This window comes from Ptychodera flava, chromosome 11 (genome assembly GCF_041260155.1).
Source record: "Ptychodera flava strain L36383 chromosome 11, AS_Pfla_20210202, whole genome shotgun sequence".
NCBI lineage: Eukaryota > Metazoa > Hemichordata > Enteropneusta > Ptychoderidae > Ptychodera > Ptychodera flava.
In genome coordinates, this window is record NC_091938.1 from 34087555 (window position 1) to 34113729 (window position 26175).

Here is a 26175-nt window from a genome sequence, read left to right on the forward strand (position 1 = left end):
TAGTGTTTATCATTTACATAATGTTGAAACTTTGAATACTGGTGTAAAGGTTGAAAAATCCACACTTTAATATTTTGTTCTCACGGCAGTTTGATGCAAAAATAACGTGAAAAACTGAAAGTTCCCGGATGACCGCGGAAATGTATACACATAAACACACTTTATTCTACCCCTGTCAATGTTACCCAGTTCATTTTCAAACCCATCATCCATGCTATGTTCTGCCCTTCAGTCATTCTCAGCACATTAAACTCTAAATTGTGACATCAGCAAAACATTGACATCGAACTTTTCCACTCATAAACCAAACCATACACGTATCTCATGTGGTGACCTGGTGGTTTGGAAAGTAACTCTGTGAAGATATAGTGATCTGTATTCCCAATATGAAACACAACAGCAAATCAAATGATCCTGTGACCCCCATTTCCCTCTACACAGATCCTCCCGTCCTTATGAAGACAATGGGAATGAACTAAAGTCTGGCCATGTACAGGGAGTGACCAAAAGTGGAACGTCCAATTGTCAGTTTGAAATCTGACGAAGGGTCACTCAGGCCCTTTAATACAAAGGTTTTCAACTTGTATTTTTTCACCTTGACATGACCTGTTGGACAGCTGCACATATTTACAGAAGTTTAAAGTGTCAACATTCATTCAACAATGGTAGCTATAAGGCATGAAGCTCTTGGGGAGATGTTAGAGAATTACAATAAACATATGTCACTCTTGTTTGGTGCAACAATGTGCATTTTTTTGTAAAGGGAAAGACCTTTCAAAGTCTGGGTCGCGGTGATATCAATCCAGCAATGTACAGAAAGACAAAGTTCCACAGAAGCTAATTATCTGACCTTCATCTAAGAGCTTTGAAACATTGTAGCATAAGTATGTTTGCAGGGATACAGTATTTTTTTGACAGTTTCAGTCCCTGTGGCTTAGTTTCCTCTCTTAGGTGGTGGAAATATCTGCAATAAACCTGTAATACCACACTCACTTGAAAACATTACACTTGCAGGTTTACAGGCTATCAGAGGTCTATGCATCACCTAAGTTTCAAACACGGTAAATCCCAGACTGTAAACAAACAAAAACAACGGGACACATCAATGAAGTTTTTAAAAGTGTTGTTTTATTAGAGATGGAATAAGTTTTGGAATTCTCTTTTTCCCTGACGGGCACTGATTGGAATTACATAGAAGATGACAAAGGAAGACATGAAATGTGCAGAAACACAAAAATCGTTTTTTAAAAGTTTTTTCTATAAAGTGATAAGAAAATATACATCATCTGACACAGGAACATCTTTTTGACAACTATCTAGCATAAAACCACTTTAATAAAAACAATCTCATATCAGAGATGTACACCAATCTTGTTCTTAGTCTGGTCTTGGAAACAAGGGAGACGTCGATTGAACACAAATATGTACTAAACTTGAACAATTCACTTGGAAAAAAGTATGATAATCTGAAATATTAATTGAATATAGACATTAATATGTAAGAAAATATAGATTTAGATTAACTAGAACAAAATTAAAAGCTATATCAATAAAATTCAAGGTGTTTTGATATAATTGCTATACTTTGACAAATATATTTATCTCAGCATTCCCCTTTAGCTGTCAGGTAACTTTTCTTGACTGAAATGTACATGTCATGGATTCTGTAACGTCAATTATAAACACAAATGTTAAATAACAAAATCTTAGGTGCAAACAGCTGTTTTATTTCCAAATAACCTTTGCAGGGACTATTCATGGAAAGACATTCAATATGCAGTGTGGGCTGAATATCTAGTCACCAAAGTCATCCTCAACGAGATGATGAATTATCAAAGACAACTTCAGAAATGATCAATCATATAATATTGATTATACAACAAAAAGTTTGGTCTTTTCAACTGAAACAGATCTTGATATTTACACAAGTGACTTGCCTAAATCTGAATTCCAAAAGCGATTTACTTTGTTCATATGCAAGATAATGATAAATGAATGGAACTTTATCTACCCTGTTCTGATGGTCGTATCCATGACTACTGAAACTGTTACTATGGTGACTATGACTGGGTGCTAGTATGGGAAGCATTCATGACTCGTTATGTGCCCATGGCAACAAGATGGTTTGCACAATAAATTTGTACATAGCAAAAGGTACACATTAAAATGAAGCTGATATGTTGCCAGGCATTCTGGTAGTTTGTGCAATATTGCAATAACATGTCAACAAATCTGGATCATTTGGATAAAAACTGCCTGAGTACTACAGACTTGGATAAAATTGCATGAATATTACAGACTTGATGATGCAAATTACCATCACACCACACACCTTCTTCAACCTGTTCACCCCAGTTCCTTGTGAACAGGTCCACAATCACCATTGACAACAAAGAGTTTGGGCCAAACCATCTTGCTGAAAGGGTTACAGGAATCACACTGTCACTAAGACAATTTAGAACTAGAGAATTCTGCTAAAATGTGCTACACACAAAGACATAAAAACACACTTGAAGACATACCGAAATCTATTCTAAATCACATGATGTGAAAAAACAAAAACATTGGGATGAAAACTGGGATATATCTACTCTGGTACAACATGAAAGACATGAGTGAGTAACACTTGCACTGGAAAAGCAAGGTCAAATTCATCAATTCAACTTTGAAAATTTTTCAACAACAAAACCAAATGTACAATTATACCACCTCTATACTTTTGGAATGATTGTCAATATAGCATCAATCAATTTACTGTAAATATACATTTATACTATACCCTTGAAATTTTTTGAAAAGTGGACATGATATTTACACAGCAACCATAGTGGTTACAAAATGTTAAAAAGGCACTGCTTAGTGTTTATTTGAAAGATACATTATTTTACTCTGACATTTTTCATTCATTCATTCAGGCCGATCTCTATGGTAACATACCTGAAGTATCCTAGAGATAGAGGGGTTCTGACCTGATAGGGATTATGACTACTTCTGTAAAACATGTGAAAATCTGAGCTTCTTGAAATCACATTCCTATTGTCAATACTTTTGATGGCAGCAATTTGGGTGTAGGTGATAATTACACTATACAAAACTCTGACTTGAATTGTCACTGTGTGGGTGTATGTCCTCACATTTTGCTATAGTATGACCTTTGACCTGTAATAATTTGCATAGTCACAGCAGGCTCATAAATCACATCAGATAGGAAAAAAAGAATTAAGGTGCAAAATGTTAATGAGAAGGAAATGAAATTTCTGTTAAAGATCTGAAATGTCAGTGAAAATACATTTCTCTAACGTAAGACTCTGAGGATTACATTACAGAATTTTTTATTGTCTGATTGTTGATCTCAATAGATGAATGAAATAAATAATGAAATATTTCTGCTTTGTCATGGTTTCATTTAAAGGCACAGTAACTCAGCTCCAAGCTGGCATATTACATTTTTTACCCTGACTTACATTGCTTTCCATGACGTTTAACAGCTCATCAGGTCGTACTGACTCTCATAGTGCTACCACAGATCTACATGTACTTGTTAACAAGTAGATCTGTGGTACAACCCCACTGATTTCAGTAGTGGGTTGATTCTACTAACATGAAATATTGATGAAACGATTACATGTCTATCTACTATTTGAAAGATTATGACATGTGGTAAACTAATATCCTATACTCATTTTAAAGCTCATCTTTTGTCTTTTTTTTGATCACCAATTGCAAGAATGGTTAAACCAGATATTGCAGAAATATTTTTGAGTTTCTCTCATAAATAAAAAAGGTGTAAAATGACACAAAAACTTTGTTACATATCGGTTCATTAATTTTGTCTAAAAGGAAATCTTTGTATCCAGTGATAAAAAAGAATTTCATTGTAAAATTATCAATAAAGTAGCTACATGCAGGTTAAAAACATTACTATTTTAATTTATACCTTATGAATAATTAATTACAAACTCTCTCTCACCATACTTCAATCAAATCGTATTGCTGGTATAGGGATGGATCTATGTTTGGCGCAATCGTAGTGCAGTTTGCGGACTTTAAAAATTATTTCATAAGCTACAGCTGCTCTAAGTAAATTCTATAGAAACTAAATTTCTAAGAACAAAAGGCATATATGGACCTATATCACTTTTAAATCAAGTATGTTACTTTTGGAGATTTTTTTTAGTAGGCTCTAGGTTTTTTTATTTTTAGATGCTTGGTGCGACGGTATTTAATATGTTTTGGTGATCACAGACTGAAGATGTGATGATGTGAATTTCTTTCATGGAAGCACAATTTTGATAAAACAGATACATAGCAATATTTGCATAGTGTTAGTGATATTTGACCTGGAATTTTGGAAGTCTACCATTTACTGTTTGGTAATACCATACACTTGTAACTTTTTCTTTGATTCAGGGCACATACCATCACTATTGGGAGGTTGCTAAACTCAGCTTTGGGTGCCATACTGCTGACATACATGTACAAATCTGCAATATTAAAATGGTGTTGCTGACATTCAAAGCCGCTGTATTAAAGCCGCTGTATTAGTGCAACAATGTCTCACAACCAGCATACTCTTTTAGTACTGTTTGGGAAATGGGGAAAATACCGCCTCATAGGGTTGGGAGACTTTCTGTAACATTGGGTTTGCAAACACGCCCTCTACAGGCCAGCTCAGCTGTTACTTTTGACATAGTGTCAATTTTCTGTAATTTGAAAGAGACTTCTTTGTGAAGACATAACACTGCTCCTAAAGTACACACTTTGTAATTTGTTTACAGATCAGTGTACGTCAATACATTGTCCATTCTCGCAAGCCAGAGCATAATTTCTGCTCCGCTGACCCATGCAAAAATCTTAACAGGTTGCGCTTAGCTGTTGCCGTAAAGAGGTGCGTGGTTTACGACGATGTACATTGTCCTTATGAACTTACTCCTGTTAACACACAAATTCACTTTAAAGAGATCTATAATATCAATTTTCCATAAATAAAGTATGTCTGTAAGCCAAATACTGGGTATCTTAACACAGATCTTGCATATCAAGTATATCATTATATTCAGATGTTTGCGCTATTAACACACATGGATCTCTTGTGCCACACATGAATGGACTGAACCACTTCAATCTACGACACACTGCAACCAACAACAAAACATCTACAAAGTTACAATGCAACACCCTTTACCATTCATGCAAAATGGAATGATCCAACTGAATTCCATTGACTCATCCAATTGGAAAAGAAAAACACATCATTATATAATGTATTCACTATTTACAGAGACATGACAAGCGTATATATATATGTATTGATATATATATACACCTCACACAATGTACAATAATAAATAATTTCCCATTTGGTAGCTGTAAAATTCAAGGTATCTAACATTACTGTAAATAAATCTAAAAATCAGTAACTTTTAATACAATCTAAAAGGGGACTACCTGGCAGTAAAACATAAATGGCTCCCTAAGTAGCTAAAAATAAGGCACTAGTTTATCCCCTTATTTGCCAATAGAATTGATACTCCCTAAGTGGCTGAAAAACATATCCTTACTCCTTAGGTTGCTAATAAAATAAAACTTGCTTGCTAGGTTGTCATTAAAACACAGCTTCTCCAGGGCTGTAGAGTTGAGAAAATTCATATAAAATCTGCATAGGCTTGGTAGGAAAACTTTCGCAAAAGGTTCAAATTATTTGCATATCAACTCTGCCTGGGCTGTAACTGGAGTTTCATTGCTTCGCTTTAGATATGTTGCATATTCAGGTTCTACGGGCAGCACAGGATTTTATTTCTTGCTTGGTTCCGTTATACTGATCTTTACAAACAATGTTGCAGGACCCATACTGTCACCAGTCTTTGATAGTAGTGGTACGTGATGGTAACCTGTCAAAAAGACACAACAAAGCAGTGCAGTGGTGTGAAATTCTTCAGTGAAATACAGAATACAATGAATATCTTACTGGTGTGACCATGTTAGACTCAACAATGTGGCCACTAACTTTACAAAACACATATCCAACACAGCACTATTTATTCTCATTACTTCAAAAGGCATATTAATTCAACAACGATTCCACTCTGGACAATACTGGACAACAGTTGGTTTTACATCCTTCCGTTCATTTTAATCTTTTTCAAATCATACATATAAATATTATCTCAATTGTTTTGTATTTCAAACATACAATAACATTTCTCTTGACAATTTCCAAGAAATCAAAGCATACACATACAAACATACTGCGATGTCACCCTGAATCAACATTTCGTAATTGTTTTCACATCATTTATCATTACTGTTTCTCTAAGTCGTTCACAGAATGTTATTTCCTGTCAAATAAGCCGCGATGTCATCCAAATAAACATTTCGTCACACTTGTCTTCAAATGATCATCGCAATTTCACATGTGCCCATTATATTCTTTTATAAATCACACCACATGAATTTGCAAAGTAGTTTCAATGTACACATGGATTTGACATCTGTCATGTACAAAGACAGCAATGCTTACCTTGTTGCATGCTACTCAATGGCAATGTGTACTGTCCAATGAAGTCATTAGCACTGGTCTTATCATAGTCTCTCACCATAAACCTCACTATACACAACTCTGGTACATGAATGTCAAACACTTTTGTTTCGTTCCAGTTTGGATTGAAACCTGCAACAGAAATAAACAGTATGAGATATCTGTATGTTGATCTCCACAAGGAGGTGAGGTACAGAGTTATAGGTGACAGAGTTCAAATTTGCAGGTTTTTATTAATGATTTTATTAATGTATTGCTATTTCTGGGTAAGTTGTACATACAATGTTACATTTAGTAAAGTTTGGTTTGAGCAAAAAATTACAATTATTACTGCCATGTCTGTTGTAAAGGGTTAGCAACTTTAACTTTTGATGACTTTTTGACTTTTTTGTTTCTAATGTCAACTGCAGTTTCTTGTTCTACTGCCCAATGCATGTTGAGATACATAGTGTTCAGCTAGCTTGCCAACTCAGCCTGTACATGTCAAGATTGCATTGTTATGGCTGACAAGTGAATTCTGGTCTGCAATGAAATTCAAATATCAACAATAACAGCGCATTAACATGCATAGATGCTGTATTGGAAAGCTATATAGTTGATGTTTCAACTTGTTTGGGGGAGTAGAAAAAGAACTTGGAATTGACCTTAAATAAAAACAGTGAAACTAATTATCAAAAGTTAAAGCTACTGGCCCTTCAACTACATGTAGTTCATAGCAATTTCTGCTTTTAAAGTACAACGCGCTTCGGGGACAGACATACGGATTCTCAAACTTTTACAATTCTTTCCTGATCTACAACTTGTGGTGGCTCATTTTAAAGCTCTTGGTACAGTATAAGAAAAATTTTCACCATTTCAGTTTTTCGAAAATCCAAATTTAATTTTTCTCCATAGAGTTCACACAGGGATGGTGGCCACTTTGAAGTTCAAATATCCGTAAATCTTGAGTAATTTGTTTTCTTAGTACCAAAACTTGCACAGTGACCCCAAAATTTTATTCTTGATTTTGTAGGAGAATGGTTGAAAGATTCATTGAGGAAAATTTGAGCAAAAGTTAAGTTTCTCACTTTCAAGGCGCATACTTCCTTAAGAGACTGCGTTTTTGTCTCATATAGAGCCATTTCCCTGACACCTGCACTGACCATGATCACATGGCAAGCTCTCCCTCCCTAACTTTTGTCATGAATTTAAATTCTTCCAAGAATAATCTATGACCTTCATATGGACTTGGGGTTCAATTTACTGCAACCATAAAATGTACATGAAAATATCATAATCCAATTTCTCAAACGGACAATCAGAAACAATAATTTGATATCAATTCTGATTCCTCCTGATCACAATAATGTACGAGTATTTACCATTGTCGTCAATAATTCTTGTTTTGGCGTCTTTGCAGTCTGCTGGCACTCCATAAACACTGACTTTGACGTAAGGATCAATGATTTCCTTGCTGCCTGGAGGTTTGGGTAACTGCTGGCCACTGATGATCTGCAAAGTTCAAAATCATTATCAATTATGAGTATGGGCTGTATGTCATTAATGATCAGAATGAAAACTGACCAATGTTCAGATATTATTACAGTTATCATTTTATTATTATTATAAGCCTTTATTTAAACTTGATAAACAGTTGAGCCCATGGCTCTTCTCCCAGTGTGTTGAGCAATAAAAAATAATCAACTATAAATGCAGACTAACCAAGGCACTTGTATTGTACAATAGGTTTCCTGCCCTTCAGAATATTCATAGTGTGGAGAATTTATCCCACTTTTTCATTACTTATAAATATACATATACAATATGACATTCATATATATCTGCTATTATGCTTTTTTATTTCAGTTGTAATTACTGTGATTCAAAGGGCAAGAAATTCATTTCATATTCCACAGAACATATCTATCACAAATATAAACATAGTTAACAGACAGACTTTGGTCCGTTTCTTCCCCGTTCGATCACAATTTTCCCTTGTTTTATCAGGTTTTGGAACAAATACTGAAGACACATCACTCACCTTGATGGATAGTCTTTGTTTAATCTTACCGGGTCTCTCAGGATCAAAACTGGCACTCTCTGTGGATGTCAGCAAAAAGTGCATGAAAAAAAAATGTTCATTTATAACATTTTACGCTTTGTATGTTGAGAAACACTGTACAGTGTGTGTCCAGATGACACAAAGCATGATCATATAACTTTAGGCTGTGGAAAGTCAATGAGACATACCAGAATGTTTTCTATGAAACAAACTTTGTATTTTTACACATGCACATACATGCCATTGCATAATATCAAGGCAGCTGAAGGCGCATGGTGACACAGAGCACAAATGTCTGAGTGTATATATATATTGTAGTATGTGCATATAGTAACCTCATATGATCCATAATTTCATATCACAAAGTTCACTTGATTAGATTTCAGCTATTTGCCACATAGTCAGGGCAGTCTTGCATAGAGCCTTATATTTGGTTTCTGGATATTGTCTCTAGTGGTGTCTTATTGTGACAAAGACGCAGGAATATTGATATGTCATTGCAGTTTTACGCAGACTGGGATCAAGTTCATTCTCACCTTTTCTCATGAAGGAAGGCTTGAGTATATATCCACAGTTGCCGTTTTGTTTAAATTTACCAAGGTTAATGTCCATCTCATCTGCAGCAGTCTGGTAGTTCAATGCAACTATCAATGAATCACAGGAGCCAAAAATTACCAATGCTGTACTTTCTGATTATCACATAGTCACATTTCACAACCGTTTCAAAATGCATGTACATGCTGCCTTTCGTTTCACAGGGGAGATCAAATCAGCTGACAAAAATTCAGGAATCACAAGGCAGAATTTGATCAAAAGTACACCAAAGTACCTGATACTGTGTGAGTAATCTTATGGTAGACAAAGTATATAAATTCTGTTTTCTCACTTGAGGGATAACTTACCAATCTGACAGCCGGCATTCCAGAATGGTACAGGATTGTAATTGCTAGAATTTGTTCTCATACCACCAGGGTAGGTACGACTTAGCTGCCATTTGTTGTGGTCTACGTACTGTTTACCTTGCTCTTTGGATAATTCATTGGCTTTGCTCTCTCCGAACGATGACATCTCATAAAATGAATCTACAAAGCAAAGAAATGAATTCATGGTGGCTGTAACACTAAAACTATTGTACTGTATTCACATATGTTATTTAATATTATAATAAGCAGTATTCAATCACTGAATAAGAAATCTTCGGGACAAAAATTCTAACAGTAAATTCACACATAGTTGTATTAAACATGACCACATGTAAAACATGTAATGCAGTTTGTTTTTAATTTCATTTCCGTCACAATATGACATGTTTACAATATAGCAACAACTAGCTAGCAGTATTACTTTTTATGGCAATGACTATATGTATACTGTTACCAGGAGCAACCATGGCCTCTGATAAACACTTGTTGCTAAGTGACTGCTTGATCATGACAATGGTTTCTATGGATACTGTTACATAGGGTAACATGGCCCATAAAGTAATACCTGATGTTCACTGAGAGTCAATTCTTAATCATGATAAGTTTCCAAGGCAACTGTTGCCATGAGCAATCACTACCAATACTGAACTATTTTGAGTTGTTTACATTGAAGAGTCACTGCTTGATTATGAACATTAGTTTATGGTAAATCTTCAAATCATAAAATCTGCTCACAAGAAACACTACCAGTGTGGAGCTCAAGGGGGAGTGAATATTGTATTGGCTGGAATCATCTTTCAATGCATACTTACAGGTGCTCTTTGAGTGTTGGAAATTCTTGAAGCTAACACTCTTACAGAGAACCACAAGATCAGACAAATCTTTATCCAACTTCTGTTTCTCTTTCTGAAAGCAACAACAAACATACCAAAATGGCAATAAAAACCCAATTCAATGTGTTTGGTTATCACCAGACATGAATCAGTACAGGTCAAGCAGTCTTGTAGTCTAGTTCGCTAGTCTTGCAGTCTACTTTGTTAGTCTTGAGGTCTAATTTGCTAGCCTGCAGTCTAGTTTGCCAGTCCTGCAGTCTAGTTTGCCAGTCCTGCAGTCTAGTTTGCTAGTCCTGCAGTCTAGTTTGCTAGTCCTGCAGTCTAATTTGCTAGTCCTGCAGTCTAGTTTGCCAGTCCTGCAGTCTAGTTTGCTAGTCCTGCAGTCTAGTTTGCTAGTCCTGCAGTCTAGTTTGCTAGTCCTGCAGTCTATTTTTCAAGTCCTACAGTCTATTTGCTAGTCTTGCTGTCTAATTTAGTCTTGCAGTTTTCTAGTGCTGCAATCAAGTTTGCCAGTCTCACAGTCTAATTTTCTAGTTTTGCATACCATACATCCTTTACCATACACATATTTTAAATATCCACTGGTCAATCAGAGCATTGGAATGACCAATTGGTTAGTTCAGGCAATTTATCCAGTAATCCTGGATATTAGATAATTGAACATGACCATCCCTCACTACGCATAAATACGGCTACAGTCATAGACATGTTTAAACTTACCAATTTTTTCTCAGTATACAAGTGACATTTTACTGTTATTGGCTCTATGTTTGCACGGACAGCAAGGTGTTACAATGAAAATGATGAATTTGACAGGAATACATAATATGACTACCATGGACACAGGAAATTTGCGCCGCTACACTGAATCACGGTATACTGGTAGCTTAGATGCTGCAAAATTCTAGCAAGATCCCGTTTGTGTTTACAGTATGTTTGGTACAGTGATTTCACTACATTTTGGCATTCAAGGGGTAAAAAGATGACATTGCCAGAAAACCACATTGTGGCGATGAGTTTGACAAAGTCTTCATAAGATTAACTATCAGAGCAGAGTGGTCTGACTGGTTGTTAGCTTAGATATAGTATGATCACAGTGTACTGGTATCTCTGAACACTCAAGATTTCCAACCTTAGGTAATGGAGGGATTTCTGTAAATATCTATACATCAGTTTATTTCTAAATACATGTAAAGTCACAAGATTACTCTAAAGGATCACTGGTTTGTCACATTGGTTGAGACAGCACACTGATACATACCAGGACTGGAATTTATCCTCAGAACACCTTACCTTCTTAGATTCTTTCTTGACCTCTTCAGCCTCAATATCTGCTGCTTCGTCTTCATCGCTGACATCACCGTCATCATTGCTGTCTGCTTTCAGCTTCTTACCCTGATCAAAGAAATTATTCAAGGGATTTTTTTAGAATTTTTTATGACATAACTGAAATTATCAATATCCTTTTAACAAGTTGCAGTACTTGAAACACACAGTAATAGCGACAGATTCACCTCAGCTTAACTTACAACCACAGCATATTACCTATTTACACACATGAATGACAATTATTTGTACAGAGCTGGTCAGTTGGAGACTTGTTTCACTTGAAGATTTATTAGTCATCTTCTTTTCATGTTAGTACACAGACAGTTCAGTTTTGTATTACCTACACGACAGAAAGTATTTATACTCCTGTAAAATTTTATATTCACAAACTGTTTTAGTAGTGTCAACTGAAAATAAATATTACTTGTGGCTTAGCATTTAATATAGAGTGTTTACCAGTGACTGATGAATTTCAAAGTCCTAAAATAACTTTGGCCTGTATTACAGAAGGAATTCATGGACAAATACCAGATATTTGCACTAGGTCACTTTTGAAAACTTATCTTCCCAGTCAAAATGGTACCTGTTCTGATTGTGGTTCAAAAAACTGTAAACCCAGTACCGGTATACTGTCTCCTCTGCACTAACCTACCTACAAATTTATAATTACTTTCCATCTATTCATTGTGTCGGTAACTGGAAGATTTCACCTGCCGGGCATAAACTTCACAAGCCCCAGCTAGTTAGCAGGACGGCATTCATTTCTTACTATACCTACACTGAAACAGAGTTGGGATAGAGCTCCGTATTGAAATACCACAAAGACACTGCATCTACATGACCCATTAAAAAAGTTAAAACTAGTTCTGACATTTTATTACTTTAATGATAAATTTTCAATGATAACCAAGTCGACGAATTACTCTATGGTCCTCATTGGGATTTGTATGTCAGGCACTCGAAAAACCTGATACAACTTCCTTTGACACTGTCATTAATGGTTCAAATTGAATGCTACTGTGTAAAATCAAAACTGTATTATAGGCAAAAAATAATGAGAGTGTTCTAGAAAAATATATAAAATTGGTCTTTCCCGTCCCTATAATGCTCTTTTTACAAGTCCAGTCTTGTCCAGCACTATGAGCAAAACCGATATGGACACTAACATGAATACACCCATGGGTAAAAAGCCAATTTCAGCATTGTTCAGTAACCGTTATAGAAGCAAGCAACATATCCATATGTAGGCATTGATTGTGCTACTGTAAGCAGTGAAACACACGTATGAGTTTTACTCCTAATGCTAGAGCGCCCTCTAGTGAGCAGAATGTTTGTTTCTACAAATCTATTCGGATGTTGTGAAATACTGCACGACTGAAATGACATAATGTGTAAATGAATGAAATCCACGCAGATCAGCACATAGAGGGCACTAATTTTTAAAAATCGGTTAGATTGCACTTAATTTTTATCATCATATTAGAACTGAATGTGTGGAGAGTTTGCTGTAGGGAACACGATTCATTGCAATGTGAATATTTCACCATGAAAACAAATCATACAAGAGGCCTGTGTCATGGTGTAATACCATACATATCTATTTGATAACATAGCAAAAAATTGGTAATTGCATGGTCAAAAAATCTTCTGTTTGGTACGAGACTTTTAGTACAATACACGTAAAGTCATCTACATCATATTGATCTATTTTCAGTGATCAAGTCTGAAATTCTTGAAATACTAAGTCTTTCTAAAACACTGACACAGTCATATATATATCAAGTATGTACACACTCACTTTCTTGTGTTTTCAGATGAGAAACCAATAAGAAAGTCAAAAAGGGCAACAAACCAAACATAAACAATCAACATGCATATTCAAAGAACAGATCAGAATAAACACACAATATCAATTCCCATGAGCTCATCTTTCACATCTTTAGTCTTTTCTCTAAAGCTTTTAACAAATTTTAAAAAGCTAAAGATCCAATAAAATTTGTATGTACCATTCTATGTGTGTACCACAAAATTTCTATATCATGGCGTTGATCTGAGGTGTGCCAATGGTGTGATCCGTGGGTTTGGTTTGAAGAACTTCATATTTTGTTATTGCATGCACATTACAATACATGATATCGGTTGTAGTGAGGTGCTAGTGTTTAATTTCACACAATTAATGACTGATAACGATATATATTCCTGATTGTAGTTAGGGATGTGTGAACTCAATGTTAGCCATGACGACTGTGTTACTACATGTATGGTCATGATTTCATGCAAAATGATGGACCCTCCAGGAGGGACAGTGGACCCTCCAGGAGGGAGAGTGGGAACACACAGGCTTATCATTCACTATCAGGTGGGAACACCTACCCTTGGTTTGCCAAAACCTCCCATCTAAAGAATAAAAGAACATAAACATGCACCATGGGACATAAATTACAAGACAAAACCAACAATGACAATTACCATAAATATGTAAACATTCATTCCAAGCATGTTTTAGGAGACACAAAGTGCATGCATGCTTGTGACAAACTTTCCTTAGGTTTTTGATGCAGAACTACAGACATTCATGATGGTACGATTTCAGGTGTGTAAAATTCTGAATAATAAATATAATAATAAAAAAACAAACAACATAAACAAGACAAGAATCAGTAAAGTAACTTGTAATATGACAGCTGCTCAATATTTATATATTAAGATTTGTAACATAGTGAGAATGTGAATTGTAAATGCTTGTATTGAAGAAACAAGACAAAATTGGAAATGTAGCTAAATCTGAATATGCAAATTAATCTTTCAGTGTGATATGTTTACAATACAAACAATAGACAACAAACAAAGCAATTACAGCGTCACAGTTAGTACACATCTATATACTGACAGTATATTGTCACAATGTGTCCATGTTTATGAATATTGTTTAATCCAGTTTGTATATTGACTATAATTATATTACCATGGCATAACAATTTGTAAACAATAATTTTGAAAACAGTGGAGTGATCCTACACAGTTGTTGTGGTAGCGGCTGTCCATTTTAGTCAATGATATCTGAATTAAAGTTCTGAGAATTACAGTGCGTGAGTACATGCAGTTTTATATGGATTAGAATCTGTTCATATCTGCCACAACACTGCATGCATCACATATTCTCTACCCGTCCTGGTCTTAATAAAAATCTTCTGGCAAAATTTCTTTCTCTCATTCTGACTTTAAGAAACAGTAAAGTATGTCTGTATTATAACTTCATAGAACAATGAAAAATTTATATCGGTTGACATAGAAACTAACACCCTGTGTTATTCTACCTATTAATGAGGACCTATAGTATCCTTGGTACTTTAACAGCTGAAATGCAAATACCTGACTGCACCTATAATCTTCAAAAGTTATTGGTTTGAGGAGAAACAAAATGTTTTTATCAAGGCACATAGCAAAAACACATCAGCACAAAGCCATATAAAAGTTATGTCTCCAATGCCAATGGCTATGGCCTGTAAATTATTTCTACTTGCTATTGTTCTACAAGTCAGTCACTAACACTGGAATCTCTGTATTCTATAATTTGACCACATTTCAAAAGGTTCATATTTGCAGGACAGAAATGTGAGATATTACTTTGCAACATCCCATGGACGTAATCAATCAAACTGTTACACAGTTTCATTCAAAAAGGTTGATACATACCTTAACAAGGATCTTGCCCTTTAATTGTTCCGGAGATGGCAAAGCCTTCATATCTGCTGTCACAGGATCCGTGTACAGCTTGTCTATGTTGACAAAGGTTTATACAAAATATGCGTTTATTACTGTAATGTTTGGAAAGCATTACACTTTATAAGAAGAAGCACATTTATAGTAAACTGAATTCACATGACATAATTAAATGTTATGGAGAAACTTACCCCTTCAAGTTGACAACAAATTTTTTATGTTGATTTGGCTATCTAGTTACGAGTGCATAAAATTTAAAAACAATTTTTTTTTGCATGCTAAAATTACTGTACAAAAATGCCCCTGCCACGACATAACATTAAGCATGGTGCAAAACAAATGATACCTACATGTATAGTGTCAGTCAAAAAAGTTGGCTGTCTATTTTTCTCGAGCCATATATGGTGAAAACTATCATTAAATTCATAAAATCCATCATACCATTACATTAATGATGTCATCAATATATTCATTTACATGAAAGGCATTATCTTATATTGTGACAAATACCAATGAACTAAGGAAATACAAACCTCCAAATATGTCCTTCATGTGTGCAGCCATCAACTGCTGCTGGTCAACTGAACAGTGGTTCTCCAAGGATACGATCAGTGGATAACTGCATCAAGAGAAAGAAATAAGATTGAATGCAAGTTTAAGAACATGAGATTATTACAAAAATACCACAAAGGATGCATGAGAATATTGGTACAGCGTATCGCCCAACATGAAGCGAAGCGCATGCATCGTTTCTTATTTTGTGATAACCTTATTATAATACATCTTACATTCGTGGCTGAGGCATCAATTGGGCAAGGTATTGGCTTTTTTAATGCAAGTTAACAATATTTCTCGGATTTATTGTACAAGTATGGAACGCTATCTGTATGCACTTCTCGCTTATAGCCTCAGAATATTACACGCACAGGGCGTGAGACACATTCCTGCAATTGTCCCATGGGTCCCTTAAAACTGTTAAACAGTGAATGTGCAGATGCAGCTGCCGAAAGCACTGTACATGGGGTTTGGTGGAGGATGCCTTGAAACGGTAAATGTTATATGGAAAGGACGTTCTGTGCAGTTTTTAAGTACATGCAAAATTCTATTGTTCTCAATGATAAATGAACAAAAATAGATATGACATGCTATGTGTAAACTGCTATGATAATTGCCATCCTTGCAGTCTCTATAGTATGTAATTCTGTTGAGAACACAATACTCAGCTGGTAAATTACATGTACCAGTATTTGTGATACCAAAGTCTAATATTGAGTAGCCTACTATATTGAATAGCTACATGTTATGAAAGGTACTGTGCCTTAAAAATTTCCAGCATTTTTGAGTTAAATACTGGTTTTCTTTTTATATGGAATCAAATATTATGAGTATGTGGAGGCAAATGACTTGGCAGCATACACATTTTAATAATTTTAAACGTGTTTTAGAAAATTTCATTAATGAATAAATTGTTTTATCGATCAAAGAAAATTATACTTTCTGCCTATCAAATCATCTCACACATCTCAAATCCACCAATTTTCTGCCTACATTGTTATGAAAAGCCTCTAAACCCAGCAGGATATAGAGGTATAGGAGAGCACACCTAGAGTCAAATTCATACACACCATTTGTTTTTATCAAACTTCCCTGTGCACTCAGTAAGTATACCGGTACATTGAACTTCTTTATAAAAGACATTCAGAATACTCAATATGAGAAAGGCTGTCTATCTGCTATTGACAGTCTAGGACCAAATAACAAAAGAACACGTCAAGATTACTATTTTCCTTTCCTTTTCATTGAAAGCATTTGGGTTAGAGTGAAGCACAATCGTCAAATCGTCTGAATGTTATGAATTGTTTACAGTCACCAAGGAAAAGAAAGGTGCCACCCTTGACACCATTCTTGTTTGGAAAAGAAGACAGCAATGGTTCTAACACTCAGACTTTCATTGAAATATGGAGGTCACAATGCTGATCCGTCCCGGCACCAGTCTTTCAATCTACACATACATGACTTGATAAGAACTGACTGACAACAATGCTATTGTTTGCACAGCAATACAATACCAGTATCTGCATGAATAATCTTGGTGCTCCCTAAACCAAATGATATCTGTCAACTTGTATTCACAATTTTTTGCTGCCGAACTACAAAAGTATTCATGTTTGACCTAATCCGCTGATTGACACAATTTTTTGTTGCTGAAGTACAAAGTATTCATGTTTGACCTAATCCGCTGATTGAGTGCTGTTTTGAAAAATTAATGTTTATACAGTGAAAGAAGAATAAAGGTTTGGACAGAGAGAATGTGTTCATTTTGATAAGCAAGAAATAACAATATTTTCACAAGTTACATCTTGTCTCCTTAAACATGGTGAAATGACAAAGTTGACTATACACCCCTCCAGGATACAGTGTAAGACTGCACATGTACATGAAGTTTTCTCATGTAATAATCTCTTACTCACTACAATAGTCAGACATAAAGTGATCCACTTATTGGAAAAATAATACAAAATTAGAAAGCAAATATTACAAATGAGACTGTAACATCAAAGCATATGTGAAATTATTTTTCTCCAATGTAGAGGTCACAGTGTTAGCCAAGGAGAAATGCAAATGTGCAGGCTTACAACAGGTGGTCAGGTATTAAACAACGACATAATATGATACAGCTGTCATTTAACACTGCATATCCATGTATGGCTATAAGCATTAACCTTCAGTGTTGATTATAAATATCAGTGAAGGTACACTAGAAACAGAAATGGTATTGATTATTTTTGCTGGCATGAGGTCACTATACTTCCGTGCTATTTTGTCGATGCCTTCATTATCAACTGTATGACAGGTGACATTTGTTTACAGGTCAGAGTTGAGTGATGGATCAGTGTCTAGCCTCAATGAAGTATACATAACATTCACATGTAAGATAGCATTACCATATCATCACTCCAAAATCTAACACAGTGGTGGAGATACTTGTGTATCTAAACATGTCAAACACTGCTACAATGTCAGACTGAGACAGAGGTGCTATAGCTTCTACACCATCTGTATGATATGTGCCACAATAATATTACAAACACACTGATCACATGTGCCTTAAACAATGTCTGCATCACTTTGTTTAGTTTTTCTTTGCAATGTTTGTTTTGAACGAAATGTTTTGAAAAGTTGAAGTCATGAAGAAAAACAAAGTCATGAAGATACCTGGTAACTTAGACAATGTATTGTCACTACTATTTCACCATTTTTGCAGAGAAATTCTTGAATCATGGATACAATAGACTAAAATACTTGTGAAGTCAGTTTTCAGTGTTGTTTTCTAGAAATCTTTCAAAACAGACTTTTACATTCCCATTATTTTAAACAGTTTGGCGGTCCTACATTTGGAGGGGGTGTTATTGGTTGAAATAAAGTTTAAGATACCTATGTATCTAGAAACTGCAAAATCCTCCAAAGAACCAACATCTGAGATAATGATGTTCAGTTTACAAAGGTTTGTTTTTTGTCTGTTGTATGGGTGGATTTGACCTTGTACGACCTCAAAGTTTCAAGGGCCAAAATAATTGTGTCCTGTCTAAGCAGTGCATTAACATAAATTAAACCTGATACGTAAACTTTCAATGGAGTGTACTAAGGTGTGCTATTTCTGCAAGAAGTGTACAATTACACATCTGCAACAGAAAGGACCCAGGTCTGCATACAATTCTGAGTCTGGCCTTGAAATGAATGCATTAGCATACTGGTTGGTATTTGCATAAATGGACATCATACCAGGTACTATTTAAAGAGATAAGACAGCCAATTACAATTGATTTTATAAGGCTGTACACACCTACAAGATTGAAGCAAGACCCTATATGGCATCTATTCCCCTGAAATTTTCATTGAGACTTCAAAAATCATGAGCATGTAACATCTCTCATGTTGAATTTAAAACTATTCTACAGTAGCTGTGTAAAACTGTGTAGCTATGTCATCCATTTTAATTAAACACCTGGGTTTTACTTTTGGTGGATTTCATGATTCTCTTGTATCTATGTACGTAGTCAAGAATTGCACAAATATTTTGGTTTCAATGTTTCCTACACTGAATATCACAACAAGGAATCATTCTATTGTTACAAAAGTGACATTATGGTATACTGGGCAATGCTAATCATGTACTTGTGTATACATCAATTATATTCAAAAGTAACACGTCTATAATTGAAAGACACAGACAATTATCTGTTTTTGAAGTGCATACATGGAACAAGGAACATAATTACTGCTTTTCACAAAGTTTGTACTGTGTACAATCACTCACAGGTCAATATTTCACACATGAAATCACATCAATATAATTCAATGATATTTCATTAGCCTCACAACTATTTATATCATAATACTATAATAGGCTTTAAGAATTTAATCCATAATTGCCGTTTTATAATACAAACTCTGCAAGCTACAAATTAAAACAACTGTTACACTTAACAATTTTATAAATAATGATTTCAATTCTAGCACATATGGTCTAGCATGTCGATTTAAAGAAAGATCTGAATTGGACAACTTCCACTGCGACTTGCCATGTATTTTTTCATTGGTATTTTGTCTTTAGTTGTCATGGTACCAAGTTCAAAGGTCACCCACCACTCACTATATCACAATCAGTATTACATCTGATCACAACTTATTACTTATCTGCATGACAACAGTCTCTTTCTGATCAAATCTGTCAAATCTCTATGTCAGATCTGTGCCAGACATTAATAAATGAGGGTCACCGATAAATGTGAAATATTTACTCCCGGCAACCTCCAAGAAAATGACATTTTAACATGGTGACTTTTGCATTTAATGCTATCTTTTATAACAATGCTGGGTAAAAGCAACCTACGCTATACAGCTATAACACTGTATGTAGAACAGATGTGTTCTATTTCTGTGTGATTTGTAACAATGATTTGACATAGAGGCCAGCTATTTCTGTCATATTGATAGCCATTCTCTGTGTACATATGACAAAATTTATGATTTAGAAAAATACATTCATCCTGCAGAGATAAATCTGTGTGCTTTTGATTGTTATTGTGTTCATGTTTGTGCAAATGCCTGTATAGCCAACACATAAAATGTAATGCAACATGTGGAATCACTGCTTCAAACTTTTTTCAAGTTTGACAGAAGATTGGCTGCAAGAGCATGAATTGTACTGCTTCTGGCCATTCTGATATCAGTAGTTAGCAAATTGTCATTGGTATTTAACATAGCTTCATGTGAGTAGCTTCATAGCCACACAAGCACTGTCTGTCCAATAAAAGTAGCATAGCTGAGCCACATGTAAGTACTAACCTCTTGACAAACTTATAGTAGCATTATAGCAAAACTTCTTGTGTGGCCTAAATTGTTGGTATCTTATTAATTAAGGTAGTATGCACCTCGAAAGTGAAAGACAAACTTTTGTGCAAACTTTTGCCAATGAAACTTTAAGCTGGTCTCTTTAAAAATCAAATAAAAAATCCAGGGTCACGGTGCAAATTTTGGTACTTAGAGAAACAAATTATCAAATATCTATCAATATTTGAAATTCAAAATGGCTGCCATCCCTGCGTTATCTCTAGGGGGAAAATAAAATTCCAAATTTCAAAAAACCTACGCTGAGAAAATTTTTTTTTAACTCCATAATCTTCAAAATGAACCCCTGAAAATGATAGGTCACAGGAATATTGTAAAAGTTTGAGAGTCTGAATATCTGTCCTCGAGGCAAATTCTGCCTTAACATGATAGAACATCTCAACTTGAATTTGTTAAGTACCAGTGATATGATCACCATACATGAAGAAATATTTAAATAACTTACTCTGATGTAGCAAAAGCATAGGCATCAATTGCTTCAATGGCAGCCCTGAACTTGATCTTGGAGGTCAAGGTATGACCATGGTAGATGATTGGGTCACCATCAGACCCATCCCAACAATCCACTGTAGGACAGAAAATATAATAAATATATGATCCAGCGCATTGGTAGCAAGGAGAGAGATATTTAACGTAGGGTATGGATGTTTTTTAAAGGGACAAAGTCGGCCATTTTTCATGAATTTTTGTTTGATACGAGATACTACTTATATTGTTTGACATGTTGAAAGATACTGAATGAATGGGTGACCATGCATATATTTGACCCCAGTTTCAGACACAATCAATGAAAACCAATGTGAATAAATGGTTCATTCATTTTCGCGATGGTTTCGTGTATCATGTCTAAAACTGGGGTCAAATATATGCATGGTTACCCATTCATTCTGTATCTTTCAACATGTCAAACAGTATAAGTAGTATCTCGTATCAAACAAACTTTATGAAAAATGGCCGACTTTGTCCCTTTAAGGATGAAAGGATTCATTGTGTATTATTGATGTACAGTGAATGCATGTTTTGATGACTGTCACACAGCAATTTAAGATTTTATGAATATCGGTCCAACAGGTAAAATTACTTTTCTTCACAAAGTAAGTCTCGTCTTGATGTAAGTCAGACATTGTTCGAGCTTTGATGACACAAGAACGTGTCCGAAAACAAAACCATGAGTTTTGCATAAAAGAATAAATAACACAAACTTTTATCCAATTCATTGCTAAAAATATTACAGAATGAAAATAGTTAAATTAGTGCAATTAGACCTTTATACACTGTTTAGGCACATAAAAAAGTTACGATTGTTTATTTATTGCAGAGAAATCTTGAATTCAAAATAGCAAGATACAGGGAAATCAGGAATTCAAAATATCAAGATATAGAGACTGATGTCATACACTACATGTGTGTTCATGGAATCTTGCACTTAAAGGCCTAGTCCTCCATCCCCTGGTCTTCTTGTTGCATCGTATTGATGTTTAGTATTTACATTAGTGAAATCAGTGTATTTCCAGATATAGCTGATCAAAAATGCATCTTTAACATTTTTTTCTTTTATCATTCATAGCAAAATGACCTTTGACCTGTATGTGTCTTACATGGGTAAATGCACACACTTACATTCAACACATCTGCAACCTAGCTGTAATGCTCTGATATAGGCTTCAGTGCTGCTAGGTCCTTTCAACTGGTCCTCCAACAAATATCTATAATGGTGAACACATGAATGATAAAAACACTGTTATTTATGACATGATGTTAATGTTATGTTTTGCAAACTCGCCTTGTTTTATTACAGTTATTAATGGCTTACTTTGGAGGCAAGTCTCTCTTTGATGCAAAATCTGAGCAGAAATTAATGTGTTTAAATCTCTTATTGACTCCATTAATTTATCCTGGGAGAAAGGAACAATTTATCAAATGACTGTCAGTACTAGAGCAAGACATGGTTTGGAGGGGAGCATTGTTGATTTAATGATTGTAGAGATGTTTACGGCAGTGTGTTACTTTTATGAAAACAACAAATATTTGCCTTTCCGAGATCCCTTGATAGTTTAATGTCTTTAATTTTACAGCTAAGCCTGTACAGCAACACATAAGGTACCGTTCAGTTTTACGGCCGGGGGGGGCCGGCAAAATCCAGGGGGGGGTCATCATAATTTTGGAATCCGCAAAGGGGGGTCATCGCTTTTTCACTGGTAGGAAAGGGGGGGGGGGGGGGTCACCACATTTTCAAAAAACATAATACCAACAATAAAGTTCACTTTATGCCATGGCCATGATCGACCCTCTTTACCGGCGGGCCGCCTTCGGCAGCCCACTACAATAAATATACATTATGTATTACCCATGACCCTCTTAACGGGCAGACGCCTTTGGCGGCCCACTCCAATTAGGTTTACTTCATGCAATGGCCATGATTGACCCTCTTTAATCAACCATAATTGACTTTATGTAATACCCCACGGCAATCTTACCGTAAAATCCCAATTGAAGCCGCGGCTTGTATTAGAAACATTTTTGAGGGACCCCTGTGATCACGCACTGAATATGGTAATGGCCACGCGCCTTCAGCGGCCCTGTCAAGTAAAGTCTACTTATGCAATAGCCATGATCGACCCTCTTTACCGGCGTGCCACCTTTGGTGGCCCACTAGAATAAAGTTGACTTTACGTAATGGCCCATGACCCTCTTAACCGGAGGGCTGCCTTTGGCGAACCACTCCAATAAAGTTTACTTTATACAATGTCCATGGACATGAGTTGTCTATGGAAATGAAGTTTAAAATTGCCTTACAGTCGTCCTAATTACAGACGTTTCAATGGATGTGGCTGAGAAGTTTGTGCAAGGCATCGAATAAAGTGTGCTGCGTACCGGAGTTCAAATCCAAACCATGCGGGTAAATTTGACATATGGGTTTTGGTTATTTTTCAGGGGGGGGGGGGGTCATCAATTTTTTTCGTCTGACAAAGGGGGGGTCATTTTTTTCACACAAAATGCAGGGGGGTCTATATTTTTTGAACACCGGCGACAAGATTTTGCCGGCCCCCCCCCAGGCCGTAAAAACTGAACGCTCCTAAAGCACAACATAATTGGGCAAGTCACAGTGTTCCTGCCATCATATTATAACAAAGTTGGCCTTGAAATTCTCAAATTGGCTGATGTACAGAAAACATGCAACCCAGTAATGTATTCCATATTGTTTTGCTATTTAAAGCTTCAAAGATTTCTACAATAGTTTATGACCAGACATTTTTCTCAAGAACAAAAGGTATGATGGAAACTTCAATTTCTGCCAAAAATCCTATTCAACTTCACTAATAACCATTATGATTGGTGCAGGAAGCACACATTTCTGGGCTCCTTAATGACCATACAGGTATAAATAAATGCAAAATCAATTTAAATTTAGAAACAATACCAGCAACACATGCAAATGGGTGATGTCCCAGGCACACTGTAGATGCATGTCACATAATGATATACAGTCACTCAATACAGTAGAGAAACCTCTACAAAATCATCTTCAAGACAGATCAATAACTTATTCATGTTTATTTTGAAACACACTTAATTTTCAACTCAGGAAAAATGGAAGTTTGTTGCTAATTGTAGATTCTTAATAGTTGCACTCACATAATCCAGTAAGTTTACCTAGCCTGTAGGCTGTTTGTGTTTCAATGTTAATTAGTCACCTTGAAAAGTGCAAATATTTGGATGCAGGACCATGGACCAAGGTGCAGGTACACAATATCTGGTCAGTGCATCTCAATGATGATAACAGTAATCTCAGTGATCAGAACATTTACAGTAACTGTGTCTTCAGTGGTAATGGGATTGTACTTAAAGATGGCTTGTCAGATAAACCACAATCATAATCACCCTTGAATTTGTTTATTTAAATACTCAGCACTGTAAACAGTCCACTTGACAACCATAGATAATGGCTTGACCTTTGAAAGGTCATGTTTACAGTAATCTACACACTACTACTTGATATAAACAAAAAGTGTTTTTTTCCAATAAATAATCAGACTTTCAACAATTATAAACATGAGGAGACAAACAAACCAAAATATTTGATACATTAAGACAATAATGGCCATATTTTCCACTTATACATCTATATAATTTTGTTTTAGCTTATACAGTATCAAACAATACCTCACAGTACTGACATACTGAAATCTTGTAGATACCTCACAGTACTGAAATCTTGTAGATATCATGATCAGATACTTTTAAGATACTTTTGTTAACAGTGTGTGTGTACATTTTTGACACAATGCATTCACTGGAGTTACTATTCACAAACACTCTGAGGATCTGTAGTTTTTTCTGTTTTAACTTAAGTTGATAATAAAAAATCTCTAACCGTCTTCTTGAAGTTTTCCCTGCACAGATTTAGTAAACTTTTCCAATGCCTGTGTGGCTGTAGAAACATTTTCTGTTTTCAGCATAATGTTTTTTCATCCATTTTTTAAAGTTTCGATATTCTCAATGTAAAAATACCAGAATAGCTACAAAGTCTAGTTCCACTCTCAATGAACAAGTACAGTGTTTGAAAAACTCAGACAAAATAGAACAATAGTGACAACTCTTGATGATTTTGCCATTTGTCTACAAAATAAAACTACATTTTCTAATTCTTCCCTGGCCTTTACAGTATATTCAAATTTGTAGTATTTAACCTTGAAAAGACAATGCATGATATAAAATAGAGTTATTTTTGATAGCTGAATTTGAGTATGGAGTACATATCAATCTATAATAATAAAAATATTGGTCATTTCACACATACATTCAAGCAATTACCAGGCACATGACACAATTTTATGAGTAGAACAGGGTTATATACTTTACAAAAGGAACAGAAATACCTGAGAATTCATAAAAAGTTAAAAGCTAATGGAGTTGTACCATAAAAAAGTCAAAGATCTGAATTTACATTATGACTGATGAACCATTTCAATGAACCCTTTGGTCAGTAAAGCACAAGGTTGGTATAATTGTAAGTGAATCAACTGGGTTGATATCCAAAGCTCACAAACTGAGCAATACAAGTTTGTTGTAACAGTGTAAAGGATTAATAATTTTTTACTTACGTGTTGTGAGAGGAAGCAATGAAGTAATGAGACAGTGGTTGATTCATGTCTTGATAGATTTTATCATGGTATGGATTCATCAACATGCCATTGGGACCCATCATAAATAGATTGAAACCTACAATACATTATGGAAAAACAGTGATGATAGTATTGACAGCAATTCTGATGCAACTTTGCTTTACAACTTTATTAAAGATAGTTAGACATTCATACAGATACTAGCCCAGTGCAGCCATAACAATGAACACTCAGGTATATAGATGGCTAG

General features: G+C 35.3%; 1 protein-coding gene across 5 annotated transcripts in view; it reads right to left on the reverse strand.

The window, feature by feature from the left end:
- Positions 1-1106: 1106 nt before the first annotated feature.
- LOC139144134 (1-phosphatidylinositol 4,5-bisphosphate phosphodiesterase delta-4-like) overlaps positions 1107-26175 on the reverse strand; it is a 52558-nt gene continuing 27489 nt past the window's right edge. For 4 of the 5 annotated variants that reach the window (XM_070714793.1, XM_070714794.1, XM_070714797.1 and 1 more), the window contains 14 exons: positions 25905-26022; positions 22420-22505; positions 21245-21365; positions 15921-16006; positions 15361-15443; positions 14038-14061; positions 11629-11730; positions 10315-10408; positions 9482-9661; positions 9116-9223; positions 8559-8617; positions 7900-8029; positions 6521-6670; positions 1107-5891 (listed from right to left, as the gene is read on the reverse strand). In XM_070714793.1, the coding sequence (XP_070570894.1) occupies positions 5794-5891; positions 6521-6670; positions 7900-8029; positions 8559-8617; positions 9116-9223; positions 9482-9661; positions 10315-10408; positions 11629-11730; positions 14038-14061; positions 15361-15443; positions 15921-16006; positions 21245-21365; positions 22420-22505; positions 25905-26022 (1439 nt within the window). In that variant the 3' untranslated portion in view covers positions 1107-5793. The remainder of the gene's footprint in view (positions 5892-6520; positions 6671-7899; positions 8030-8558; positions 8618-9115; positions 9224-9481; positions 9662-10314; positions 10409-11628; positions 11731-14037; positions 14062-15360; positions 15444-15920; positions 16007-21244; positions 21366-22419; positions 22506-25904; positions 26023-26175) is intronic. The other variant, XM_070714796.1, reaches the window with a different exon arrangement.